Below are 26,637 nucleotides of genomic sequence, written 5' to 3'. Positions count from 1 at the left end.
GATCGCACGCAAACACGCGTACGATAACCCGTGGCATGCGTCTCGACATGATACGCGAGGGTTATCGCAATTATGAAAGCTGTTGAATCACACTGGAAAGTTTATATATTAATATATTTGCGGGAAAATCCGTGATATTATAGTATGTACGATTGTAGGATGTAATGAAACACGATTCCAAGAATGGAGGATGCATCCTTTGGGCATCCTTTGGGTATATTCGCAAGGATTTTCTCAAGGATCCGATCTATACCCAAGGCTTATTATCTTCGCATATGCAATCAATTAATTACAAGAATGGCTGATTATTCACCGATTGGACATTTATTCAGATCTCTCGCGTGGTGGGTTTTATTTTTAAGATATGATTAAAATACGCGTTATATTTTTATGTATTTTCTAAGAGATGTATTTATTTATTTCTTACAAGCTATTTTCGAGAGCCCGTGTCTAAAGGAACAATTTCCGGAGGGAATAAGCTATCGAAATCCGTTTCGCCGGCTGACTTAATTACAGCGTCAACGAAAAGCGGAAAAAGGATCAAAAATTATGAGAAAAAGATTACGAAAAAGAAAGACATAAAATAACACTCCTCGCAAAAATGGTGCGTATCGTCGATAAATAAACAATTCCAGGAAACCAATTCGAGCCGACGACGTAGAAAAGGATACTGATGCGAACGTCGCACGGTCGACGCGACGCAGTTCTCGCGATTGAATCCGTACTCCGTACTCCGCATAATCCTCTCCTTCCTCCATGCGCGAATCTAAGGGGTTAATAAATAAGAGTAGCCGGTACGAATAACGCGCTTTCAGTCGGCTTGCAACCTCTCTGTCAGCTATTGTTACTTTAGTGCCGCGCGATAAGCTAAAAAGAAGAAGAAAAGGAACGTTCGAAGTGCGTTAATATGCTCGCGGCTATCAGTTGAGGTCCTTTTCGAAATCACGAGAGCACGTGCTGATCATCCGCGAGACGATGGATAAACTAATTATACTCTCGTGCCTGTTGTACGTGTGCCTTCGGTTCTGCGAAAGCGGCGCGAGTGCTAATCGGTAAAGAGACATCGTTGGTATTTTATTTTTTGCGAAAATACATCGAGAGTAGTTTTTCTCTCGGTTATCGCAATATTCGGAGAGAAATTTCCGGATCTCTCTGTTTATCGCAACGATCGAAAAGAAGCGCTTACGCTTATCAATTTTTTTCCTCGAGTGTACGACGCTTAAAGACAGTGTCTTCTACCGGAATTTTAATTCACAGAGAGCGTTCAATTATCGCGGGAAGTCCTCGCGGATCGAATAAAGAAATTAATTTTTCCAAATCCAAAGTTTTTTTTCCCCTCAGAATTATAGTGTTTTATTACGCTCTTGGTTTACATTTAATCGAGAGCTCTCTTTTTTTTTCTTTAGAGGATATGTGTTCACCGCGCCGAAAAGATTCCTGGCCGGCGAAACCGAGAGCGGCTGTTTGTCGCTGCACAATCTCGAACCGCCGGCGCACGTTTTCTTGGAGCTGCTGTCTCCGTCGTCTTCGGGTACGAGCGCGGAGGACGAGGTGCTGGCCAGAACGAGCGGCGTCGTCGAAACAGGCAAGAGCAAGTTTCTCCTCTCCGAGCACATTCTCCGATCAATCAATATACGAAGATCTACGTTTCTTATAAAACTTGAAGATTTTTTTTTCAAAGGGGATAAAAAGCAAGAGGATCGTTTCTTACAATTTTTTATTTTGATCTTCGCGTTCGGTACCTTACGGTATTTTCTATTAAGACTAGTAATCTCCTATATTTTTTATGTCTAAGACTTTCGCGCGTTATAGCGTGTGTTATCGCGCACGCGACGCGATAACATATAATCGTTGAAAATACCTCGCGGATCCGTACATTCGATTTAGAGAGTGAAAGATTCAGAGTGGTAAAATGAGATAACAAAAGGAAACGCTATATCTTTAGAAGTCCAACGGGCGCAGGGAGATTCCTAAAAGATGGAGAGGCAATAAACTCACGTTCGCGCAAAGAGTGTTTTATCGGAGATTTCGTTCTTTCCGGACCAAGGATCCTAGCTACGCTTTTGGACCACCGGCTCCCGGTCTTTTCTCCTTCTTCCCTCGCGGCTCGGGAGATCGGACGCTTTAAACAAATCGTAAATTGAAATTGTCGCCGCTTCCTGCGGGGGAACTAAATGAGAGTCTCTCTCTCTCCGAAGGGGAAATAACTAATCGCCCGGAATCACACATGGGAAACCCATCTGTATTGTTATGCATGGGGTGAACAACAAGTATACGGCTTGATTGAGAGAGTTTCGAGTTTATCTCATATTTATTTACGCCGCAGTTGCGCGGAAAGATTTAACTTGATGAATCTCTGAAAATACGAATAGTAAACTTGGATAAATGAATTATTTTAATAGAAACGAGACGAAGAGACAAGCGAAGCAAGTAATGTAAAACTTCAAGTAATATAGGATATATTTATATAGATAAATAGATCGGTATTCCTTATCAAAAATAAGCACCTTTTTTTCTTCGGCAAAATTTCTGGAAATGCATTTTGTTTTCCAGATACATATATCTTATTGATGTTCGTTCGTTTATAGGATTGGAAACATGTCTGGAGCTGGCGGTACCTTTTACGAGATACTTCAATGGACGATTGCGATTAAAGATAAAATTCGACAAACATCCCGATTACATCGTAGAAACGGAAAAGAAAGTATACATCGAGCACGATTCTCTTATCACGTTTGTAGAGACGGATAAGCCAGTCTACAAACCCGGACAAGATGTGAACATTAGAATTCTCATGCTTAAGCACGATCTGAAACCGTGGAAGAAAACGGTTTGTCGCTCACTATTTATAAATACGGAATAATATTAAAATAATAGAAATTGATCATATTTTCGTACAATAGTAAGATACTTAAAAATTTATCCGTATGGTATGATTGATGCGAGATAATAGAAGCTGAAAAGAAAAGTTCTATCCTTTAATAATAACAAACTCTCTCATGTTTCCAGATACCAAAAGTATGGATTGAAAATCCATCCGAGGTACGAGTAGCGCAATGGACCAACGTCAGTACCGAGAACGGAATGGTTCAATTAATGTTTGCTCTCTCTCCGGAACCAAGCCCGGTAAGGCGAGGATTAAACAAGCGAAAGGGCAAGGATAGATTCTAAGGATATTTTTCGTGTATTACAGGGTGTATGGAAAATTAAAGTAGAAAAAACAAGATCACAACCGCAATTGATCCACACAACTGTATTCGAGGTGAAGAAATATGTTCTCCCGAGATTCCAGCTAACCGTTACCTCACCGGGATATATCCTCGCGGATGCGGAGAACGTTACGTGGAACATATGCGCAAAGTGGGTACTTGTTGTAATAAAACGAATCTAGACTGTACTTGCAGCACGAAACTATCTCTTTTTTTCGTTGCGATGTTACAGATACAGCTATGGTAAACCGGTCAAGGGTAGACTACTCTTAAAATCAACGCCTCAAATACCGATATGGAGACGAAAGCCCAATCTCCCAGAAATACATTACGAAACGGAGGTCAGAAGCTTCTTTGATTGTTGATCGACTAACGTTAATGTTGTTTTCTTTCCTATAGCGAGATAATACAATTCCACACACAGTCATATATTTATAGAGATTAAAGAAAAATATTCTATACTATATGGATTTGATATTTCGCGATGAGTTTACAACCAGTCAATCGTTACAGTTGGATTCGTCGGACGGTTGCACTGAATTCATATTATCGGGCGCAGTGCTCGGACTGGCTCAATGGAAAGTGGCACCGAATAATATCGTTCTCATAGCCAACTTCACCGAGACCGGCACCGGGATAGTGGAGACGACGATCAGTCGGACCGTAGTAGTGCATCAGGCCTTAAAACTGGAATTTTTGCCGCACACACCCAAGTACTTCAAATTGGGTTTACCATATCACGGAAAGGTAAACTTCCCAAGTAATCGATAATTGTGTTGTGGCTTGTCTTTTAATTTGTGTGAGGGAATCTGCACGAAAATTCGAGATAATTTTGTATCTTACAATAGCGCAACAGGATCGGTACATAGAGATTAATCTCAGTGTTCGATCCTCTTGCTTTATGAATCCAAATGTTTCTTATTTAAATACACAATAAACTTTTGTTACAGTTACGTATCTCGCGGCACGATGATACTCCGGCACCACATGAAAAGATTCAGCTCTGCGTGCGAGTGCGCGGTGAAGACGATTGGCTCCGCGTTGTAGTCGAATGCCGCAACTTTACATCCTCGTCCGACGGCTTTGTCGACTTTGTCGTGCCACCGCCGCACAGAAATATCGTTCTGCTGAATTTCATCGCGACCGGTGTCGATTATCCAACGAAATACTATTCGCCGGATACGCGTTGGCGAGTACGTCGAGCGCATTTTGAAATAAAGGGTCAAAAATTTTTCAGGACCCTTGCTGTATAGAATGTCTGGTTTTTACAGCATTATTTTTCAATAATGCTTATGATCTATGTAAATTAGGTTTTCATGGATCAACCGTCAGCGCATATCGTTGTGAATCCTTGGTATTCGCCATCGGACAGCTACTTGGCGGTAGCCCGAGGTTACCAACCGATAATCTGCGGCGAAAAGTATTCGTTCAACGTTATGTACACCGTACCAGCAAAAAGTAAAACCAACGAGTCCATTTCTTTCCATTATTCGATCAATTCTAAAGGCGACTTGTTGATATACGGCCACGTGAAGCACCGGCCGACCAGAGACACAATCCTAAATTACTCGGAATTCCGGAACCTATTTGGCGCTGTCGAAACATCGGGAAATAAGACCAATCAGGACACCATCGTTCACAGGTAATATCTCATCCAGGATGAGATACTATCTCAAGGATCTTAAATCTTATAAATATATTTTACATGTGCAAATTAGAGGATCACACATAGTTATCACAGCGGATTTTTTATTTTTAAGATTCCCTCTCAGCGTCAAGATCACCCCGTCTATGGCGCCTGTTTCTGAATTATTACTCTACTACGTTCGTCCGGATGGCGAGATCGTCGCCACCACATACTCCATCAAGGTGGGACACTGCTTTGAGAATAAGGTGAAGTCAGCCTGGCACACTGACGCTCAAACCCCGGGAACGGCCACCCAGTATCACGTGGAGGCTGCCCCCTGGTCTCTCTGCGGCATCTCGGCGGTCGACAAGTCGACTCGCTTCTTAGTAGGATCCAAAGCGAACTTGATCGACGCTGATCAGACATTCGAACAGCTGAAGAGATTCTATATCGAGCCAGAACTGCGGCCCATCTGGACTCAATGCAAAGGTACACAAGGTGTCAGCGATATTGAGCAATCAAATATAACGGTGCATCAATTCCTTTTCTAATGTGTCTTTCCTATCGGATCTTTTAATTTGTATATTATTCAAGTTCGCTATTTGACAATTGAAATCGATATATTTTTGTTATTCTTTCGATATAATAATCAAGACTGATTTTTTATTTAATGCAAGGATCTTTTATTTTACAACTATAAAAGCCTGGATCATTCGACTTTGATTAATGTAAAGTTATCGCGTAACATGGAATGATTTGTGTGATTAATCCGACGTGTCTCACAGTGACGACGCAGCAAGAGACGAATACCGAAGAAATCGATCATTTACCGATACCTCTGTGGGGGCGTAGAAGGAAAAGAACCATGATATTACCGCCAGGACCGTACAGTGGACTCACGAATTATGTAGACGCTATACAAGCGTTCGATGTAAGCATATATAAATAGTTTTAAGATTATGCGAGGAAGATAATTATATATTCATTGGATTTTTCCTGATATTACAGGATTTCGGAGCTATTGTGATGAGCGATTTAATACTCGAGACGCGGCCTTGCCCTCAACTTCACAGAATGGACAGATTCAGGACCTCCACGATCCAAACCTTTTTCCTCCCATCATCTTCGGTTCTAGAATCAGAAGCTGGTGTGTTTTTTTTTTATTTTTATAAAACATTATACAGAATGAAATAGGGAAGGAATAGAGTTCCGTACGATTTGCTGATAATTATAATGAACTTCATTATGAAACTAATTGATTGAGATTTTTCCCGATCTTTTTTTCTCTTCAAATTATATTTAACATACTAATATATTCTCTCGATAGGAATGTTTAAAATGGCCGCAAAGACATTGCCCATGGCGTACCCATTATTGAACGAAGGGCCCGAACAGGCATACGTGGATCAAGTACCTGATCAACCTGCAACTCTTAGATCTTACTTTCCCGAAACGTGGCTGTGGGAAATGGTACCGACTGGGTGCGTATAAAAGTCTTCAACTTTATTAAATACGCAACGTCCACTGGACATTCTTCTTCTTTTTACAGAAAAGAAGGTAAAGTGACTATAGAACGTACTTTGCCTCATACTATCACTGATTGGGTCGGGTATACCACCTGTATCTCATCTACGCACGGTCTCGGGATAGCACCGCCGACGACCATCACGGGATTTCAACCGTTCTTCCTCGATTACAGCTTACCATATAGCGTTAAACGCGGAGAAATGTTGCACATGAAAGTGTCCTTGTTTAATTACATGCAACATAGTTTACCGGTAAGTTCTCGAACTACTTTTCTTCGCATCGGCATCGTGGCATGTAGTGTTGATGACACAAAATCTTTATAGAATTATTATTGCTAAAATATCGATAAAAAGTGTGTGACATGAGACAAAGAAAAAACAGTTTTTACACATTTTAATATTCAATATTTTAATATTCAATATAATAAGTGAGGTGTTGGATATACGTCACACACACCCACAACAATCAATTTGATATATTACACGACTGATCGAACGACACAACTGAATTTTGCAGGTGAAGATCAAGTTAGAAGACGCAACAGGACTCGACTTGCATCTGTCGCACGCGGTCGCTTCGTTCTGCGTGAAACCGCGGGATAGTGTGGTGCACGAATATATTCTCAGACCGCGAGTTCTCGGCGACGTTAACATCACGGTTTCTGCTTCGGTTGACTCGGATTACGCCGAACCGTGTGGCCCGGAAGTACTTCTGTTTACACGGTAAATGGATTGTTTCGAGCCAAAACTCCTTTGTTTGCACTTATTAATATTTAACGAGTCTGTAAATATAAATAAGTACATAGACGAATGAGAAAAGGTTGCAAATGTATAAGAAAAGTATTTATGTAATCTCTAATATTTTATTCAAATACAAGAATGTAAATTTGATGAAGGAACTTTGAATTATTTAAATATTAAAAATATTTCTAATATTTTATTGAAACAAGGGAGAAATACATGATTTTGGTCAACATAGTTATTGACCAGTTAAATCATCATACATCTAATATTTAGCAATTGTACATTTTTTAGGGACGTGATTGTAAAGCCTATACTTGTGTTACCGGAAGGCTTTCCCGTAGAGATGACCAAATCAGCGTTCATCTGTCCGAAAGATTTTAGCGACGATTCCACCATTACTTGGAATCTCGATTTACCCGATGATTTGGTGCCCGAAAGCGCAAGAGGATACGTGTCTATAATAGGAGATATCTTGGGTCCAGCCCTGGAGAATCTGGACAATCTCGTTCGTCTGCCGATGGGCTGCGGTGAGCAAAACATGATCCTCTTTGTTCCCAACATACATGTAATCGGCTATTTGGATACAACCGGGGTCGAGAATCCAGAGCTGAGAGCAAAAGCAGTCAAGAATATGGAAAAAGGTACAATTCGCTCGATTTTTATTTCATAAAATGCACGTGATTATATATTGAATAAGTTTTGATTTTCGCAATACAGGATACCAGCGCGAGTTGATATACAGACACCCTGATGGTTCGTATTCAGCGTTCGGGCCAAACGTCACAGAAGACGGTAGCTCAATTTGGCTCACCGCGTTCGTGATAAAATCCTTCGCTCAGGCAAAGAGTATAATTCACATCGACGAGCGAGATCTTAAAATTTCCGTAAAGTGGATGCTGAAGAAGCAATTGGAAAATGGATGCTTCCCTGTGATTGGCAGGGTATTTCACAAAGATATGAAGGTATGATGCAACATTCGATCTTTTTTTATTTAAAGAACACTTGTAAGCTCTTAAATGCATTCTCAGGGCGGTTTGCAAGACGATGACAGTTCTTCCTCCGCGTTAACGGCGTACATACTAATTTCTCTCTTGGAATCGGGAGTACCGTTAGCAACCACGTTTATCACCAATGTGCTACATTGTCTTGAGAAAGGAGTGGAGAACGGCGGCAATACGATGTACACAACAGCTATATCCACCTATGCTTTGACGTTGTTGGAGCATCCAAAAGCAAATGACAGCATGAAACTATTGATAGAACGTGCGACGCGGAACAATGTATGAAAATTAACTTTACAGGAAACGGTTCTACATAAAGTTCGAATCACGTAATCGCAATGAAATCTCGCTTTGTTAGGATCTCCTTTGGTGGGAAGATAAACCCTCGCTAGGATTGAGCATTGAAATGACGGCGTACGCCGTGCTATCCTTGGTAAAATTAGGCGGCGAGACGAATATGGTCGAGGCACTGAAAGCAGTCCGTTGGATGTCGAAGCAACGAAACGCAGAGGGCGGTTTCACGTCTACGCAGGACACCGTACTCGGCCTGGAGGCGCTTACAAAGTATGCCGCCGCGATGTCAAACGATAACACCGATCTCTCGGTGCTGGTGACCGGCAATGAAGTAGACCAATTGTACAGAATGCACAACGATAATCGTATGGTTCTCACGCAACTTCGGCTGCCCGTGATACCCACGATAGTCGAGATTTTCGCTGAGGGTGAAGGCTGTGTCTTAGTACAGGTATAGTTTTACATTTTTACTATGGATCAAGTGTTTGTCACACATTAAATCGAAAACTTCTATAAACTAGGAAGAAATAGTCTCTTAAAAATACAATTGATATTAGTAACAATGTTAAATCCCGTTTTAGAGCAATATAAAGTACAACGTTGCGCATGCGACCGGCTCCGAAGCTTTTGATCTTTCGGTCCTTACCGGTTCCGCAATGTGGGTAGACGAATGCTCGCTGCAAACAATTACAATCTGCACACGATACAAAATGGCAGATGGGGAAAGTAACATGGCAGTATTAGAGATCGGTATGATAAGCGGATACATCCCGGATCGTACAAGTCTTCATTCTTTCTTGGAGGATCCGGCCACAAGTAAGTGCAAGAAAATATATTAAGATCTCGAAATAATTGTGACATCATAAATTGAACATCGCAATCTTTTCCAAGAGAAAGCTGACTCCGAACCGATCAAAGAATCTAAGAAAAAGTGACTCATTAAATCTAAAACTCTCTTTATATTAAATAGGTCGTCAACACTTTCAATTTCATTTTATAATGCGTATGCGCGATCATATTTCACAAAAAAATATTTATAGAGTCAATTGTACAATTACCATGTATCACAATCATTGATACACTATACTACATTAAAATGAAACTTATTACCGACTTATCGATTTATCACCAATGCGCAAATGTTCGCAGAAGTGAAACGTTTCGAGGAGGATCGCGACATCGTTACCATTTACTTCGACAAGTTAACCAATCAGAAAACTTGTATATCGTTTATGGTGACTAGAGAAAATTTTGTTGATCGACTCGAGCCAGCAAATATGAAACTTTACGATTATTACCAACAGGAGTTGACGATATCTACCGTAAGAATTTATATACAAGTATATTGTTCCTCATAATCGTTAAATGTATAGCAGGTTCGAAAATTTTGTATTCTTCTTCTCAGAGCTACAGCTTCGCGCCGATTTGCAGCAGTGCCACTCCGAGCGAAGAAGCGGAAATTCCTAATCCGGTGCCGGTAGAGGTGGAGCAATTGAACAAGAATACCGCAAAAAACGCGGAAAAGGAGGTATTTGAAAAAGCAGCCAAAATTCCGGACGTTCAAAACGGAACTGTAGAGCAGATAGGTAATTTGTATCCGGATGTACGAGAACGATAATACAATTTTTTTTAGTTAAATTATTCCCCCGATTCTGTCTTATAGTACCGCGAGCGGAAATTGGAAGCGGTCAAACACCGGACGAACCGGATATCAATCTGAATCCCGTGTTCGACAGACTCGGGCCGCCCAATGTAGATCTCGAAGATATGGAAGCATCGTTTTCGTCTTTCAATGGACAGAACCAAGATCCCTTTCCGGCGAATTTCGATGGAAACCCGCTCTTTGTCGTGGTCGATCACGAATTGGCGACTCCTGATGGTATCGAAGGGCCCGTACCGGTTTCCGTGAAGCCCGATATCAACAGTTTTGACGGCGATCAGTTGTCGAATATGGCTAATCAATCCACTAAGAAAATAGACGCGGATTCGAGCAACACGCAATCGCAAACGTCGCGTACGTAAATTTAAAGCACTAATTAAATGTGAGGTGATAAGATTGAAAACTAAAGCCGTGATTTTGGTTCGCGTTCTCCAAGAAACCAAGATTCGTAGATATATTACAACTCATTCTTGTTTTCAATTCACTTTTTAAAATATCTTCACTCTGGGAAATTATCTTATTTCAAAATCTATTTTTTTCGTTATCGATTTATAGCAAATGAGATATCGAACCAAATAGTTGTTTTTTTTTTTTTAATTTTAGCACCTCTTGGTTCGAACGAATCTTGCCCCATATGCGCTGATGAATTGCCATCGAACATCAACAAGATTTACTGCTCGGCTAGTAGCGTCGTGAAAGCGGCGATTAGACGATTACGAAGAGTGAGACTTCTGTTAGATATACAACCGCTGCACGAGATTAAACGCTTGCGTACGACGATCGAATTTGTCTTGAATCCCAATTGTTCATGTTCGCCTTTAGATAATCGTAAGTAATTAAGAGTAAATAAATAATACAATTAAGAATGAAACTATACTATTAAGATTATTATGTGTATGTATTGTGTACACCGTTATTATCAAAATATTATCGTCCGATTATTAACAATTCTAATTGTATTTTAGCTGGAAGTTTAGCATTGTTGATGCACTCTGAGGACAGTGAGTTCGCACGTTTGCAGAGTGGTCTACACGGTCGCGTGATCGTTTTAGATGAACGAGTTTCTATATATGGATTACAATCATACAGTGGTCTTCCGGAAGAGTTAATAAACGCTCGAAAAATGTGTGCTACTCGAGACAATAATACATCTCTTAATCTTCCTACGGCTGGCTGATTTTCGCCAGTATTTCGCCAAGAGAATCTACAAGCAAAATTAACATTAAATGCATCGCGTGCTAGTCAAAATTATCACAAAGGAATTTAATCATTTCAAGACGTATAAAAATTGATAATGCGCGCATATTTGTATTAAAATTCAAAGGAATGCAACGCGAACTTGAGTTGACCAAAAAAAATTTTTATTATAATTTGATCCGTTTATTCCAGGATATCTTGTATATAATTCGACGGCAATTTTTTTTTACACAGGATTTTTTACGAATATCTCTACATTACAAACTTCATGTTAAGATGTGGAATATATGATAAGTGATAAATTAAGAGTATCTGATAAAGTAAAGCGTTTTTATACAGCGTTTTTTACAGTGAAAGTCATTATCGTAATTCATAATTATAAATAATTAATGAGTTAAATAAACTGTAAATAAAGTACAGCGATTAATGACATAATAATTGGGTAATTTAATACATCTATAATATATTATACTCTGTGTACCTCTAGTTTCATTCCCAATTTCGCCGATTTCGATCTGATTTGAACATTTCAAGATAAAAATAAAGAAATGAATACACACACAAGAGAAGTGAGAGTATTTCAAGTCTCGGACGAATATGTTGCATCTTTATTTGTTTGTCCACATTTGATCGCATTGTAATTATTAGAAATTAACAATCACTTGAATCGAGTTCTTGCTACATTATTAATTAAATAGTGCTTCATTACAGTGTATGTATACGATATTTTATTTAATATGAGACTATAACCCGTGATGATATATTGTCCATTTGACATTTAATGCTGATAAGATAGTTGATTTTTACCACTGTAGCGAAACGATATTTTAATCGAATTTCACTCTTCATTCGTGTTTTCGAATCTCGCAAAAAGGACGAATGTTATTAAATATCAAATATGTGTTGATAGATTTTCTCTGGAAGTATTATTATTTATTCACGCTGTGTATACAGTTAAATGCTTCTTGAAATAAATAAACATATATGTATATGTATATAATATATATATATATGCTATTGCTCGCTATACACTATTCATCGCGCCGGTTCGCTACAATACCATTGAAAACTTAACACTATGCGAGGAATGAAAGGAGATGAATGTAATTGGCAGTAATAATCGGTATTCGCCGCATATCACGCGTTAGATGAGTGATAAATGTATGATTTCGATTTGCACGCCCGGGCAGTGTACATTGGCGACAATACGACGACGTAACGTAACGCAAAAAGATATACGTGTACATAAAAAAGAAGATTCTCTAACAACTTGACGATATAATGGTAATATTCGATAACATTTCGGAGCGTTTGCTCAGAATTAATAGACATTTTTCTCGTCGTCAAAATGTAGCTTGCAAGCGACAACGAGTGTAATCATCTTCGCGAAGGCGCGACACATATGCATATTAACATTAATCGACATTGAGAGAGAGAGAGAGATGTCATACAGTGTATATTATTAATATGAATATATATGCCACCGTTTCTCTCTCGTAACCGAGAATTAGATCTCGATGGCGAAGAGTACACTACTGGAGAAACGGCCATCGATTTCGACGATTAAACACACGCCGCAGCAACCTCATGGAATCGAGAAAGCATGAAATCTATAGCAAAATGAACTCGCGCTTCTCATATAAAAGTGAAAAAAGGCATGTAAGAGAAAGAAAGATATTGTAAACCGATATGTATTGACGAGTCTCGCGTCTTGAATACACAAGCTCGATATTAAATTATGTATGATTTTCGCGAGATCGCATAAAGATCCCAATTGCATACCCAATTACAGACTAAGCGATAATGGAGCAACAAGAGAGAATCGTTCTTCTCAAGCAGAAAAAATAGACAACTATGAGACACAAGTTGTACTGGAGTATTGTCGTTGTATCGATATGGATCTTGTGAGACACAATTCCCTAATCAAATCAGTATTCTTTTTTTATAAATATTGATACATTATAAAAATCTCTTTCTACGCTGCTTTTCGTATTTTATATGCTACAATATAATCGTATATATAACACCATTAAAATCTATCCGTTAAAATTATTCTTCAATTGCGCGCAATATTTCGATACGCGTGTTATTGTACAAGAAATCATATATCGATTTAATATGGAGCCTGCGTGTTATCGGAGGAAATGAAGATAAAAGTAACGACGGCTTTGTTATATTATCCCGTTATAGTACCGCGCACGTAACTCGAAAATCATGCACGAAAATATAGACGAAGAATCGGAAGATATTGATTTCTGCCCGATACTTATTGCGATTTCTATCGCATCTCGCGAGTCAATTATATCCAAAAGAGAGAATAACGTTGCTCGTGGAATTCGTAAAGGAACGCGACGTTACAAACTTACGCAGTGCTGGATTATTCAATAGATTTTGGGTGCCGAACGATCGTTGATCGGGCCGCTGGTTTTCCTCAGCGAAGTGCCACGTCTGATCTGATCCATAAGGGAGTCCCTCATTTGCACCGGATCCATGATGGGCACACGATTGCCCATGATGCGCCTGACACTCGCTGATCTACTCGTCCCGTTGTTCCCCGCCTGTTGCAGGGCCTGTTGTTGCTGAGCCAGTTTAGCGTTCAGTGTCTCAAGGAAACCGGGAGCCGTCGTTTTGACGTTTTTGTTGGACTGCTGCTGTTGCTGCTGCTGTTCCGTAATTGACTGCTTCCTGAGAGATTTAGGGCTGCCGCTGACGTTCACGCCTGCCGCGGCATTGCCGCCGCTCATCGTACCAATGAGCTTAGCGTTGAGCACCGCCATGAAACCCTGACCTACGCCACCGGGTCCCTGTCCTTGGGTGCTGAACGATCTGAGTCGGACCTCCACCGGCTGCACTAGCGGTTGTTTGAGCGCCGACAGATCCGCGTTCTTGAGACGTCGAACGGACAGAGCAGGAACGTTCAACCGATGAACGAGTTATCTGCAGCACGGTGTTATGTTGGACAACGCTCGAAGGATTATTATGCACTTGTTGCTGTAAAGTAGCCTTCCGTAAGAGTGACGGACTGGCCGGGGTATGACGCAACTCGGTCAAAGTCCTCACCGTTTCAGAAACCGAGATGGATCTAAAAGAAAAAACAGATGGTTAAAAAAGAGCGGTCTCAAGAATCCAAAGATTTTCTTAAAAAATTGATTTTTACGATTTACAGTTAAAAGTGAAAAAGAATTAACTTAAATCATTATAACACTAAACACCTTCAAATAGAGAAATTTATCTAAGAATAGAGTTACATCGATTTTTCTACCTTTGAGGCGTAGGACTGGCTGTAGGCGAAGAGCCTTCTAGAAGAAACGCAGGTGGTGGAGGAAGATTCTCCACCTCGTCGCAAACATTTTCGTTGCAATCCTCATTGACGGACGACGTGGGAGGAGCGATGATGACGGTGGATGTGCGTCTCGTCGGCGGCGGTGGTCTGATCACCTGCTGCGCCGATCCCCTGCGTGTCATTAACATGGTCGCAGCCATGCCTGGCACATTCCACGTATTCTCGTTTTGATTGTGAAGCGAATGCGAATGCGGCAAAGTATTTTGACTTCCGTATCCGCTGCTGGACTCCAAGCTGGACTCGGACGTTTGACTACCAGCATCTTTTTCCGGAGCTTCGGCCTACACAATTCGACCGAGCAATGAGTTATGTGAATAAATGTAAAGAAAATTTTCTTCTTTCTTTTAAAACATTTGTTTTAAAATATCTTATCTATTCTTGTCGCTCTTGTTTCAATACCTTATCAGTGCTTGGCGTCGTTAACAACGCCGGAGGAGGAGGCAACGGAAGCTGCATTTCCTGAGCACGACTAGCAGCTAGATTCGCCAACTCGTGCATGTTTACGTACATCGGCTGTTGGAGCTGATGAGTTGCCAATTCTATATCATAATATGATTGTTAGATCTCTCTTAACATCACATAACTTACGTAGCAATATATGAAATGTTATACGAACCTTTCGCCAAATGAGCTGGAAGAGGTAACTTGGGTTTTCCCCGTGGACTTCCGGGCGGTTCGTTCTTCACCGGAATTGTCGGTCGTTCCAGACTAGAACATCTATTCGGTATAGGTGGACGAGTGCCGCCGTTATTTCTACGAAGTTGTACCCTAGATAGTTGCTGATTCGAGGAAGAACACGACGAGGAAGAGGAAACCGGAGAGGCGGGCTGGCTGTGGCAGCAACCGCTACCGTCACGATCCGGCGCTTGGAATGTGTAGACGCTGAGCGCGGGTCTCTGATGACCCTTTTCGTACGCTAGAATCGGTAAAGAAAGATAAGTGTGATTGACGAATCAAGATTGCACTCATGCTCGTCAATGTGCTTCACACAATACTGCTTACCAGAGGAAATGGTATGTGGCCGTTCGTTTACTGCATTCGGGTTTTGCCGGTTGTATTGAACGGACGTTTCCTGCAAATCAGGCCAAGTTGAAGTTGTCACGGGTCTTGTTACAGTACAACCGGTACTTTGATTACTTAGAGAAGACACATTCGACACCTAAAAAGCACGTGTCTTTAGGTGACTACTGACGATATACGATGCAACAAAATATGATATACGAATGCGTTCTTCAAAGTTAAAGCTAAAGAATCTGCGTAAAACTGCTATAAGGAAGACACAAGCCGATCTAGCAGCAAAAAAACTAATCACTAAGTGGCAGAAGTTTGTGAGATTTCACACGTTGGGTCTCCTACCAGTTCTTTGATGAAATCTCAATGTTTTTTTTTTCTAGTTTATCGAATTGACATTTAATTATAAATTGTTTCGAGAAAACGGAATTTTCAGTTCTTTTAAAAAACTCGTCAAGAAAACAATTGATTTTCGGTTCAATAGCTTATAAGAAGACCATTGTAAAACATCACAGACTTCGCAACATCGCTAAACGACCTTACCTGATCTTCAGAAATCGGTTGGTTATACAATGTGTCCTGAGACGTGAAGCCAGAATCGCGGGAACTGCCACTCGTCAAATGGCGCAGTGTCGCGATACCGCTGATGCTGGCGGGCCTGACACCGACCGGCTATAACGAGTACAACATCGACTACCACGTACAATAAGCTGTCGCTCAGCGGGCAAACAGAGCGATCGATTCGTGCTGTAAAATCTATGTGGAAGATACTACTAGGTGCATTGCAGCTCTGCATTGCATTAATAGTGTTACTATATCATGCAATGTGTAAAAAAAAAAAAACCTAATAAATCAATCCACAGAATAATGAGATGGAGAAAAAAAAAGAGGAGAGAGAAATACTAGGAGGACTAATTACCAACGCGTAATTACCTGAGAGAGCGATCTGTGCCATGGATGTCCGGACGGGCTTGGATGACTTTTACAAGATCCACTACTGCTACTAGTTAGAGAACTGATCGAACACATAGAGCTCTTCCTCGATCCGAGAGATAGCGACGGACTCGACGGCGGCGTAGCCAACGACCATTGAGTAACGTCGCAACCTTTTATGTCCGTTATTACCTGCTCGGATGCAGGCGGTAAATGATGCGGCGATGCGGCATGTCTTTGTAATTGATCGGACACCTCTTGCAAATGCGTCAATTCCATTAACATCGCTATCTCCTCATCCTAAATTATTGATTATGCATTTATGTATATATATGTACATCAACATTTGTCGATTTTATAAATATACACGTGTATCTGTCTACTAACGAGTACAGGTTTCAGGAATCGGGCAAGGAGACAAAATCTGCCTCTCTCCTCGAGAAGGGCAGCACGGACGGCTTTTCGTTCCGTTTCTTCTAAACTCAGTCTTTTCTCCTGGACAACCGCCGCCGACGATTCCAGCATCCTATTGAGCTCCACATCACTGGAACATGTCCCATGACTTTGAGGTTGTCCCTGGATGTGTAGGTAAACTTGACCCTTTCGTGCTTTCTTCTTTTGCAGGCGTAGAGTATCGGTGGAGCGTTTCTTCAACTCCGCCCTTGCTTTTTTGAATTCTAAAAATAGCAAAAGTGTAGATTGTAACAAAAAAATTAAACATTTCTTAAAAACATAAGTTATTACGATATTAGTAATAATCGTTAACCTTTGGCATGTTCTTTATCTAAATTGATCAAAGATTTTTTCCAATCTTCCAGTTTCTCTTGTAAAGGCAGCACCAAGCAGTCCATAATAGCGCTTAAAAGAAATAATACATATGAGTACTGTAACAAGTAATGCTAGAAAACTAAAACAAATACATTTCTGTGAACGCATAAAAAATTATTGTTAAGAGACATTTCAACATACCTAGTAAATGACTTCATACGAGTTTCTACCGCCTTATGTCTTAGACATATTCGTGTCAGTGCTGTTCCAATTTCCTTAGTTGCACCTTATTTAAAACAGAGACAGTACCATTTTAATTTTTCTTCATTTTAATTTGCTCATTTAACGCAAACGACTTTAATTATATAATAAAAAAATATAATCTCTATTACAATTCAGTGAAAACTTACCCCTGGCATTAGTCGCAGCATCTGCTATCTTCTGAAAAGTCTCAAGATATGCAGAAATAGCCAAGAGAGCAGCTCTGCAATAATATATTAAAGCATATTAAAGCATATAAGTTATATATATAGTGTTATTTATATAAACTTTCATTTGATTAAAAACATGCAACAAAATATATATTAGAGAAAGAGATAAAATAAATGAATTATATTTTTTACACTAATATTGCAAACATTTATAATAAAATGTCATTTATAAAAAATCTTCAATACCCAAAGATTTTCTATGCATTTTTGAAAATTATAGAAAATATATAAATAGTGAAATATATATAAATCTGTATTCACCTCAAACTTGCATGTAATTTTGTAGCTTTTGAAATCAAATCTTCCCAAAGTGGTGCTCCATTCTATAAAAAGAAAAAAAAAATGTTATAACACATCTTATTTGAAAGTTTAAGAATCTATTAATGCAACATTGACATTGTTTCAACGTTAGTTTATACAGCATTAGTCAAAGAATAATTTAAACTGATGTATTAGTGACAGATAATATTATCATATACGCCCATATATTCTGCTCAATCAGACAGTACTAGTTTGTGAAACATATTTTTTTAATGCTGTTGTGATAAAATATCTCGTCGATATAAAATGGAGCAAGTGCTTTTGTTTTTATTTTATTAAAAAATAAGTGTTATGAGATATAAAAAATGTGAAAATATATGTTACAATTTTTGCTTATGTGCTTAAAATTAAAGCTTTTGTTTTTTCTAGAAAAAATTATAGAAGCTGTAAAAAAATATAAAAAATAAAAACTCAATTGTAGGACTAGATTATTTATTACATTTTTAATCTTATTAAAAAGTACTTAATTTACTTTTATTCAAATAATCCATATGTAGTATAATATCCACTTTGCAACATCAATATATCTATATCTGTAATGTTAAATTTATCGTTAAGTCAATTGACTCTAAATATTAAAAACGTCATTTTTTCCAGAAATAAAGGATCTTCCATAGCACACAAAGCTAATGTAAACTAACAGTAATGTAAACTTAAGAGCTAATGTGAGAGGAATGTGAAACTAAAGAGAGAGGATGATTAAAAAATCTCCAACAAAATAAAGATCTTCACCGCATATAGAGAAGGTTCCACAAACATAACACAATATATAAAAAGATACTTAAAAAATAAAAAAGAAAATAAAAACAAAAGGAGATTGAAAAAATCGTAGGATAATGTAAGAAGTCCGACTGAATAAGGCAGATTTTCGATATAAATATTGACGGAACGTGAAACTCGGTATAATCGGTCGAGCCAAATAAGCGGAACCCCTCACCTTCATGTCAGTGACGATCTGTTGGAACAAACCGCCCAACGCGCTGCACTCTCTCTCTATCGTCGCGTCCATCTTTTTGTATTGTTTGGACTGGCCTAAATCCGTCAACGGGGACGCCTCCCGGGGCGAGTGCTCTCGTAGCAAGCGCGACGAGTTCACTTTGCGTCATCGACGCGGACGTTTGCGTAAACGATGCACCGCCGCCAGCGAGGACGAACGATGTAACTTGTCATCTCTCGATCGAGAGCGAGAGCGAGGGAGATAGACGAGGGGAAAAACGGCGAAGAGGATGGCGACGAAAGTAGCGCGGACGCGTCCACGCGAAGGGACGCGGACTCGTTGTTAGAGTAGACTTTACCAGCGACGAGAACGCGAAGAGAGGCAAATGATCCTTGGATGATCCTCGCTTGACTTCGCGGTTCACGATGATGCAAACGCGCGACTGTCTCGCGTATATTATGTGTGTACACACGCACGTAAACACAACAAGACGGGCGGACGTTGTACGCGCGGGATAGTGATCGAGCTCGCTCCGCGCGCGGATCGTTGCCCCTGCGTGGTGACCTCGTTCTAGAAATCGGGATCGATGTTATTCAAGTATGCGTCTAATCGTTATCTCGAAGGGAAAAGTGAGAGGGAGAGGGAAAAGGGGGGAAAAGAGAGAGAGAGAGAGCGATGAGGCACGACAATGTGCTGCACAATGAGACTCCGATTGGTGCAGAATGGCATAGACAGCGTGGATCAACACATGCAGAAATACACACATATAGAAATTCCTTCACTTCCGGGTTTTGATCGGACACACCGTGTCTAGATATTATTTATGCATCGTGACTATTGGTTCCGAAAAGAATTCGCGATGTGGTAAGGATGAAAAAAAATTATCTTACGTTCCGTTAATTTTGTATTTCATCTTAATGTCATCTTAATTGTCAAACTATTCGTTATAAAATTGCCGATTCGTCTCTCAATCAACAGTCATGATGTATGAATTTTTGGACATGATGTGTTCGATTCGAAAATTCCACACGAATCCCATAGTGAATTTCTGACATCTTCCTAAATCTATTTATTATTTTGTGTGTACGCTCATTATCAATAATGATAAAAATTTGAATTAATATAATAATAGCTAAAATAATAAACAATTGTAGTTTCACCAGAGGCAACGAGAACCCCTTTCTAAAGTGTTGTTTGCTATATGACAAATTTCAGACGCATTGATTGGATGTCGGACAGGGTATTTTTGGTGTCCCCCAAATCGTAGCCAATCAAACTCGCTTGGCGAATAATGACATAAAGAATAAATAAAAATTTGTAATGAACTATAGACAATCGAACAATCCGACAATTCGAAGATGTTGAACTACAACTGCATTTCCCCGTGCACTAAAATGAAATAAGTTTAATAAGTCGTGTCTCATCTGAAAGAAGGCAGAAAGACGAAAGATAACGAATATAGAAAGTGCCAAAAGAGACAGATCAATTCTCTCAACGTCTGTGACAAGATAAGTAGAACTAAACAAAAAATTCAAATCCGATCAGCTGATTATCATCAAGCATGCACGTGCTACGACAGGTATGCAAACTCTTTGACAAAAGTGTCATAATTCCTCTGCATCCAATTGCGTTTTCCAAGACGTACCACTCTTCAACTGTACAAGCGAAACAACAACAACCGGTGGAAAATATCAACGACCGAGCGCGCGGTGACAAGAGACCGGTGATCGACGAGGCGACCATCAGGAGGCTCGAAAGATTGGCGCTGGTCGGCTTCGAGTACGAGCAGAGTAAGCGGATCCTGGAGGAGGCGATAGCGTTCACCGAGCGGCTGCGAACGGCGCGCATCGACGAGACGGTGCGTCCGATGTACAACACCCTGGAGAACGATCGTATTCGTCTGCGGGACGACGTGGTGCAAAACAACGTAGATCGGCGCGAGATACTAAGGAACGCCGCTGTGCTGGAGGAGGAGTACTTCGTCGCGCCCCTGGCGACGACCAAGTCCGACTCCGGACGATGATGAGCCTGGAAGCTGTACTGAGGACCGTCAGCCCGCACTTTCTCAATCTGTCGGAGCGGGTTTTCGCGTACGGTCCTCAGGGCAAACTGTTGCTTAGGAACCTCGAGGAGCACTGGTTCGCGCATTGTGTCACGATGCCGCGTCACAATGTGTTCCCATGCGACTCGATTGCCGAGACGTTGCAGCTCCTGCGGAGCAATTCGATGGACAAGCCGCTGCCGTTTGCGCTCGCCACGCTCGCCACGATGTCGAAGAGCGCGTGGAATGAGTCTCTGTTGCCGGCTAAAGTATCGTCCCATAGAATCGCCAAGATCAACGTGATCGTCGACGCGTCTGAGTCAAAGAGTCTGCTGCATAAGAAGCAGCGAGAGCGCAAGGTTTGGTGGCGCAAGCTCTCCCAGTGCCCCTCGAGATTTGTACTCGCCGAGGCAAAGAAAGCGAGAAATTTTGATGTGACGGAGATAGAGGCTCAATTTCCCTTTGGAAATATTACTGTAGAAACGATTACTTATTATCCAGGCATACGCAAATTATATCCTCAAGTATAGTATTTCTTTAATGAGATGTCGCGAAAAAGTGAGGGAGAGAAAAAATAAATGTTTAAATGAGATATTTATTTACAGACTGAAAGTAGTAAGGATAATGCTACGGACGTGCATATGATCGAGCATGTCACTTCCTTGGATTGGGGCTGTCTAGCGTTACTCTGCGATAGTTACATGTTGGACAAATCAGCTATCGCATGTATTCATCCCAAGTTATCTCCATATAAAACTACGTTCTACATAGAAGAACAAGATAATGAAACTGATATAGACTTAAATCGCTTTGTACTACATGTAAACAATATGTTTAGGGCGAAGGGAATATCAACTATTTTAACTAATACAGAACAAATAATAGAAATGTGCCTAATACCGTTCGTCGTGTCAGTGGATAAGACTAGTCTTAAGAATGGCATTGTTCATGTAAAGAATCGTTCGACGACTCTTAAAGAAGCCGTTCATATTTCTGATTTGGTAAAGTATATTACTCTACGTTCTTCTTGAATCGCCGAAATAACATATTTACACAAGATAATATTTTCTTCTAAATGTTTTACAAATATTACAAACAGAAAGAGAAACCATATTTCTTCTAAGAAATAAATTTTCTAAAAATTATATATCTGTTTTTTTTATTTTGTAACAAAGGAACTGGAACTTTTATGGCAAAATATCTTTTATTTAGATTTTTAGATAGATGGTCATCTCTCGCAGGAAATGACACGCTGAGAATTCTTGCGTGCCATTTTTAAATAAAAAGATATTTTAAAGAAACAAGACTAGGGTTCAATTCTTGCCCCTGGTCCCTGGCACTTTTTTCTCATTTTTTTTATACAATCTAGCAACGAATATTTATTCATGTAAAATAAAGTTAATTTAACCAACTTTTTTTTTTTTTAAATTTGCACTTTCAAAAGGCAATTTTCTTTTAATTTACTCATTAAAATTTTCTATTCAATATTTTATTTTGTATTAATAATAAAAATAATTATTATTATATTATTAATTACTTATATGTTCTATAACAATTTAAAATATTTATGTTTTATGGTTACTAGAGTATTGTGCTATCACATTTGTGATATGCACGTTCCTGAGACTAAGCGATCAGGAGCCTTAAAAATAAAACATGTTAATATAGAAGAACGATTTCTGTGTAACTGCGCTTAGCTTGCGTTTGCTTCCGTTTTTCTTTCTGACTGCAATATATAGACGCTTTGTGAATTCGATCACACATTTACTTCACCGAAATGGCAAAATCCCAAATTTTCCAATTAAAATTTGTAAGAGATATATGGTGTATTATCGTGTATTAATATAATTATATATTTAATTATTAACTATATTTATTACTGAAAATTGCACAACAATATAAACAGTCAATATTAATGAAAATTCTGATTTTATACAATTTATTTTTTATCCTCGATTATCTTGTTAAATTCCTAAATTCATAAAATAAACAGTTATCTTGATTCTACAATTATGTATATGTTGCTTGAAATGTACGAAAGAATAATAGAGGCAACTTAGATCTCGTCCTGGAAAGGAAACACAGCAAACGGCATCGCACAAAGGGATGGTAGATGGGAGAAGGAAGAGTGTTCGATAGAAGGGAAGATGCTGCGAGATATTCCACACTTGGTGGAAACATACACTGTGTGTGCGTTCCACGAGCCTCCCAGGATTGCCCGGATTTATCTCGGATCGATGATGCCGAAGACGGGCATTCGAACTTTTCTCCGATACAAGAGGATAATACTCTTAACTGAAGCTAAGCAGGTAGTTGTAATTTCTTGCCCTTTAGTACTTTGGTAATATAGAGGTAGAAAAAGTCACAATATAGAACTGTCTGCACCAGTCCTGCGACTATGGCAATCAAATCGTAATGATCCTCGGCGTAGTAACGGTATACCCAGTTGAATAGATACAAGCCTCTGTAAGATCCTAATGCGAACAGATAATGACTGGTGATGCTCTCCGCCTCGCCTGTTTTTGAAACCAGAAACAATTGCGGTAATATCGCTACTGATTCTAGATAAATGCTGAATGTCCATAGAACCTCCACGAAAGACAGTTCATGATTGATCAATAGCGCCAGTACAAGCGCGGGTAAAACCAAGAACTCGATCCTGCAACGAAAGGATCATATGTCACCATGCGTCACATATCATACGTATATAGGAGACAAGATAATTAGATATCAACGAAAGACTGACTTACCTGAACGTGTCATGATTATGATCGTACGTGGCTTTAAACTTGATGTACATCAAGAAGACCGTGGCGAGGGACGCGACGATGAAAATGACTTTCATGAATGTGTTGTACGCCGATATGAATGTGGTGAACAGGTCTAGATAACGGGTGGTGTAAACAATCGAGAAGAGAATTTGGGACTTGCCGCTGATACCTGCGAACAAGGTCAAGCGTCGATGATAACCATCAGCTGAGCGAGTAGTCGCGGGCGTACAATTGTAACACATCGTTTGACATAATCGTCCGCGTCTCCGTAAAGGAGAGACACCGCGACTCACCGGCGCAACTCCGCGACTTCCATATCTTGAGGAGAAGTATGATAATGGCTAAAAGGTGCGACAGATCGCCCAGCAGCCGGAATATATTCATGTCTGCGGTTGCGGGAACGTAATTCTAACGTGAAAACACGGAAGCCAGCTTGCGTTGCTCGCTTCCAAGCGGCACACAAATATGACGTGGCTCCGGCTGCAACTGAAACAGATGGCCGACCCACCGACTCCGCGAATTCGCGAACTATGACATCTGATATTCAGTATCAGTCGTGGAATATGTAAGAAATAAACGGATAAGATGGATGAGATAATTTTTTAATAAAAAATTGCGAGGCTAAACAAGGCAGTAAATTCTGATTGGATATGCCATGTTGTTGCTTCCGAAAAAGGATAAGAAATATATCAATCGTGACGTTTCGTCATTTTTCGAGCCCTTAATTTTTACTATTTTATTTTTATATTAAATTTATGTAATATGGAACAATTACTTATATTAATCTTTTTTAGAATCTCGATAGAAACTCTCTATTCGATAGCCAATCGCTATGTTCGAGAAATATTTTGTCGCTTGAATGTAATATCAGCCTAACGTATGATTCGTCGAGCGATGTCCCATCAAGAGTTACTTAGTTCATGATCGAGAGGAATGACGTTCTCTCTCTCCAACGGCAGGAAACGTTGTTGAGGTTGAAGCATAGACATAATATATCTAGACCGAGTGTTGAGGAGTGGGGGTAAAGATGCACGTAGAAAAGAACACACTCTGCTTTGTGCCCCTTGCGTTCTCTCTCGCTCACACGTAGCATGGCGAAAGAGAGCGCTATGCTATGTGCGAGCGAGAGAGAACGCAAGGAGCACGAAATAGAGTATGTCCTTTTCTACGTGCATCTTTACCCCCACTCCTTAAATAAACGCTCGATCTATATATACTATGTCTATGGGTTGAAGAATCGCGACGCAGAATGCAGAACACAGAAGGCGTCTGGAGTTCGGAAAATTTGCTACGAATTATTGTGGCAAAATGGCTATGTCCGACTCCAAGGCGCCTTTGCAGACAATGGCGAAAGAGAGCGCTATGCTATGTGCGAGCGAGAGAGAACGCAAGGAGCACGAAATAGAGTATGTCCTTTTCTACGTGCATCTTTACCCCCACTCCTTAAATAAACGCTCGATCTATATATACTATGTCTATGGGTTGAAGAATCGCGACGCAGAATGACGCAGAATGCTGAACACAGAAGGCGTCTGGAGCTCGGAAAATTTGCTACGAATTATTGTGGCAAAATGGCTATGTCCGACTCCAAGGCGCCTTTGCAGACAGTGAAACGCGTACAATTTGGCATCCTTTCGCCGAATGAGATAATAACTGAATTGTACGCGTCTCGTGGCACTCGTGGAAATTTGAATTTTTATGAAGGACGCATTTATCGCAACACAATTAAAATTCCCCTTTCATGCAATTTTATGCAATGCGAGTGTATTACTTGCACGATTGTCACTGTTTCTGCAAAATTATCATAAAAACGAAAATAATATAATGTTACAAAATAATAATAATAATGTGTCTGTATATTACGTATTTTGCTTTTAGAATATTAAAGTAAAACCGAAAACGTATCGTTAAAAGACATAATAAAGAAATTGTAAAATTTTTGGAAAAATATTAGGGCAAAAAAAGCATATGTAAATATTGAAAATTAGTTGGTTCATGCAAATATCTTATCGTCATATTTATTCTATTGTTAGTCTTGCAACAGATCAACGATTGAAATCTTTAAAATACTTTCTAAAATATCTTTTATATAGAATTTTCTTAAATTATTCAATGCTCTATTATTGTCATGTAAACGTGTAATTTGTAATATAAGTATGTCTTCAAAATGATTTAATTCAACAAAGCAATTTAATTAAACATTAAACTATCATTATAAAAAAATAAAAAATATACGTGATAGAAGAAAAAAAACAAAGCTTCCTCTATGAGGAAGCAATAATGTTAATTTTATTATTTATTTATATTATATGGAAAATATATGTTGAAATTGTTAAGAAGTTGAAATCATTTTTTAATAAAAATTTATCAATATTTAAATATTGATTAACCTCTTATGTAGCTATTAAAAACAAAAACATTGCGATAAACCAATCCATATTGTATTTAGGTCAAATTTTATTGTCTGACGTATATTCGACACCGGTGCCAGTTTATCCAGGGGATACTCTCCTACGAGTATCATACTCGCCGGCGTCACCCGCTTACGAAACAGAGATGAATAATGCTAATTATTATATTATTGTATTAATCGTTCATTATAAAAATAAAATAATTAAAGAAGAAAAATATCTATTGATAAAAAGATATATAAACTGATGATTTTTTGCTTGTTGATTATTATATATCTGCACAAGTTATGTATAATCGCAACACTCTTATTTAGAAAGATTAAGATATCAGAAAAGATGTGAATTATATATA

At 39.4% G+C, this 26,637-nt stretch overlaps 5 protein-coding genes across 5 annotated transcripts; 3 read left to right on the top strand and 2 right to left on the bottom strand.

Annotated features, from left to right (window-relative positions):
• The first annotated feature begins 119 nt into the window (after positions 1 to 119).
• Positions 120 to 11,819, top strand: LOC115240031 (alpha-2-macroglobulin-like protein 1). The gene is made up of 26 exons (XM_029814977.1): positions 120 to 344; positions 431 to 1,052; positions 1,407 to 1,585; positions 2,589 to 2,830; positions 3,010 to 3,126; positions 3,194 to 3,360; positions 3,442 to 3,550; positions 3,723 to 3,956; positions 4,160 to 4,402; positions 4,520 to 4,851; positions 4,970 to 5,325; positions 5,622 to 5,767; positions 5,845 to 5,983; positions 6,164 to 6,317; positions 6,386 to 6,614; positions 6,880 to 7,085; positions 7,398 to 7,747; positions 7,824 to 8,068; positions 8,135 to 8,386; positions 8,466 to 8,852; positions 8,983 to 9,217; positions 9,551 to 9,723; positions 9,807 to 9,987; positions 10,065 to 10,415; positions 10,665 to 10,889; positions 11,027 to 11,819. The coding sequence occupies exons 2-26, from the start codon at positions 976 to 978 to the stop codon at positions 11,236 to 11,238; spliced, it is 5,541 nt and encodes a 1,846-aa protein (XP_029670837.1). The 5' UTR covers positions 120 to 344; positions 431 to 975; the 3' UTR covers positions 11,239 to 11,819.
• A 350-nt stretch (positions 11,820 to 12,169) lies between these two features.
• On the bottom strand, positions 12,170 to 19,808 carry LOC115240032. The gene is given in 14 exon segments (XM_029814978.1): positions 12,170 to 14,075; positions 14,077 to 14,340; positions 14,521 to 14,882; positions 15,001 to 15,140; positions 15,218 to 15,517; positions 15,604 to 15,760; positions 16,156 to 16,284; positions 16,546 to 16,845; positions 16,933 to 17,222; positions 17,312 to 17,403; positions 17,515 to 17,599; positions 17,724 to 17,797; positions 18,066 to 18,127; positions 19,063 to 19,808. Coding segments are annotated over 14 exon segments (2,763 nt in total). The 5' UTR covers positions 19,135 to 19,808; the 3' UTR covers positions 12,170 to 13,639.
• A 21-nt stretch (positions 19,809 to 19,829) lies between these two features.
• On the top strand, positions 19,830 to 21,120 carry LOC115240036 (glutamyl-tRNA(Gln) amidotransferase subunit C, mitochondrial). The gene is made up of 2 exons (XM_029814985.1): positions 19,830 to 19,926; positions 20,278 to 21,120. The coding sequence occupies exon 2, from the start codon at positions 20,624 to 20,626 to the stop codon at positions 21,083 to 21,085; it is 462 nt and encodes a 153-aa protein (XP_029670845.1). The 5' UTR covers positions 19,830 to 19,926; positions 20,278 to 20,623; the 3' UTR covers positions 21,086 to 21,120.
• LOC115240035 (DNA polymerase subunit gamma-2, mitochondrial) lies at positions 21,056 to 22,245 on the top strand. Its single transcript, XM_029814984.1, has 2 exons — positions 21,056 to 21,627; positions 21,709 to 22,245. The coding sequence occupies exons 1-2, from the start codon at positions 21,082 to 21,084 to the stop codon at positions 22,132 to 22,134; spliced, it is 972 nt and encodes a 323-aa protein (XP_029670844.1). The 5' UTR covers positions 21,056 to 21,081; the 3' UTR covers positions 22,135 to 22,245.
• A 713-nt stretch (positions 22,246 to 22,958) lies between these two features.
• LOC115239975 (ER lumen protein-retaining receptor) lies at positions 22,959 to 24,581 on the bottom strand. The gene is made up of 3 exons (XM_029814870.1): positions 24,168 to 24,581; positions 23,854 to 24,043; positions 22,959 to 23,762 (listed from the first exon to the last, which is right to left on the bottom strand). The coding sequence occupies exons 1-3, from the start codon at positions 24,256 to 24,258 to the stop codon at positions 23,405 to 23,407; spliced, it is 639 nt and encodes a 212-aa protein (XP_029670730.1). The 5' UTR covers positions 24,259 to 24,581; the 3' UTR covers positions 22,959 to 23,404.
• Positions 24,582 to 26,637: the final 2,056 nt, after the last annotated feature.

The sequence above is a fragment of the Formica exsecta genome, unplaced genomic scaffold (genome assembly GCF_003651465.1).
Source record: "Formica exsecta isolate Colony F162 unplaced genomic scaffold, ASM365146v1 scaffold4, whole genome shotgun sequence".
Taxonomy (NCBI): domain Eukaryota; kingdom Metazoa; phylum Arthropoda; class Insecta; order Hymenoptera; family Formicidae; genus Formica; species Formica exsecta.
Note: the sequence above shows the minus strand (reverse complement) of the source record. Positions and strands in the feature narration are given on the sequence as shown.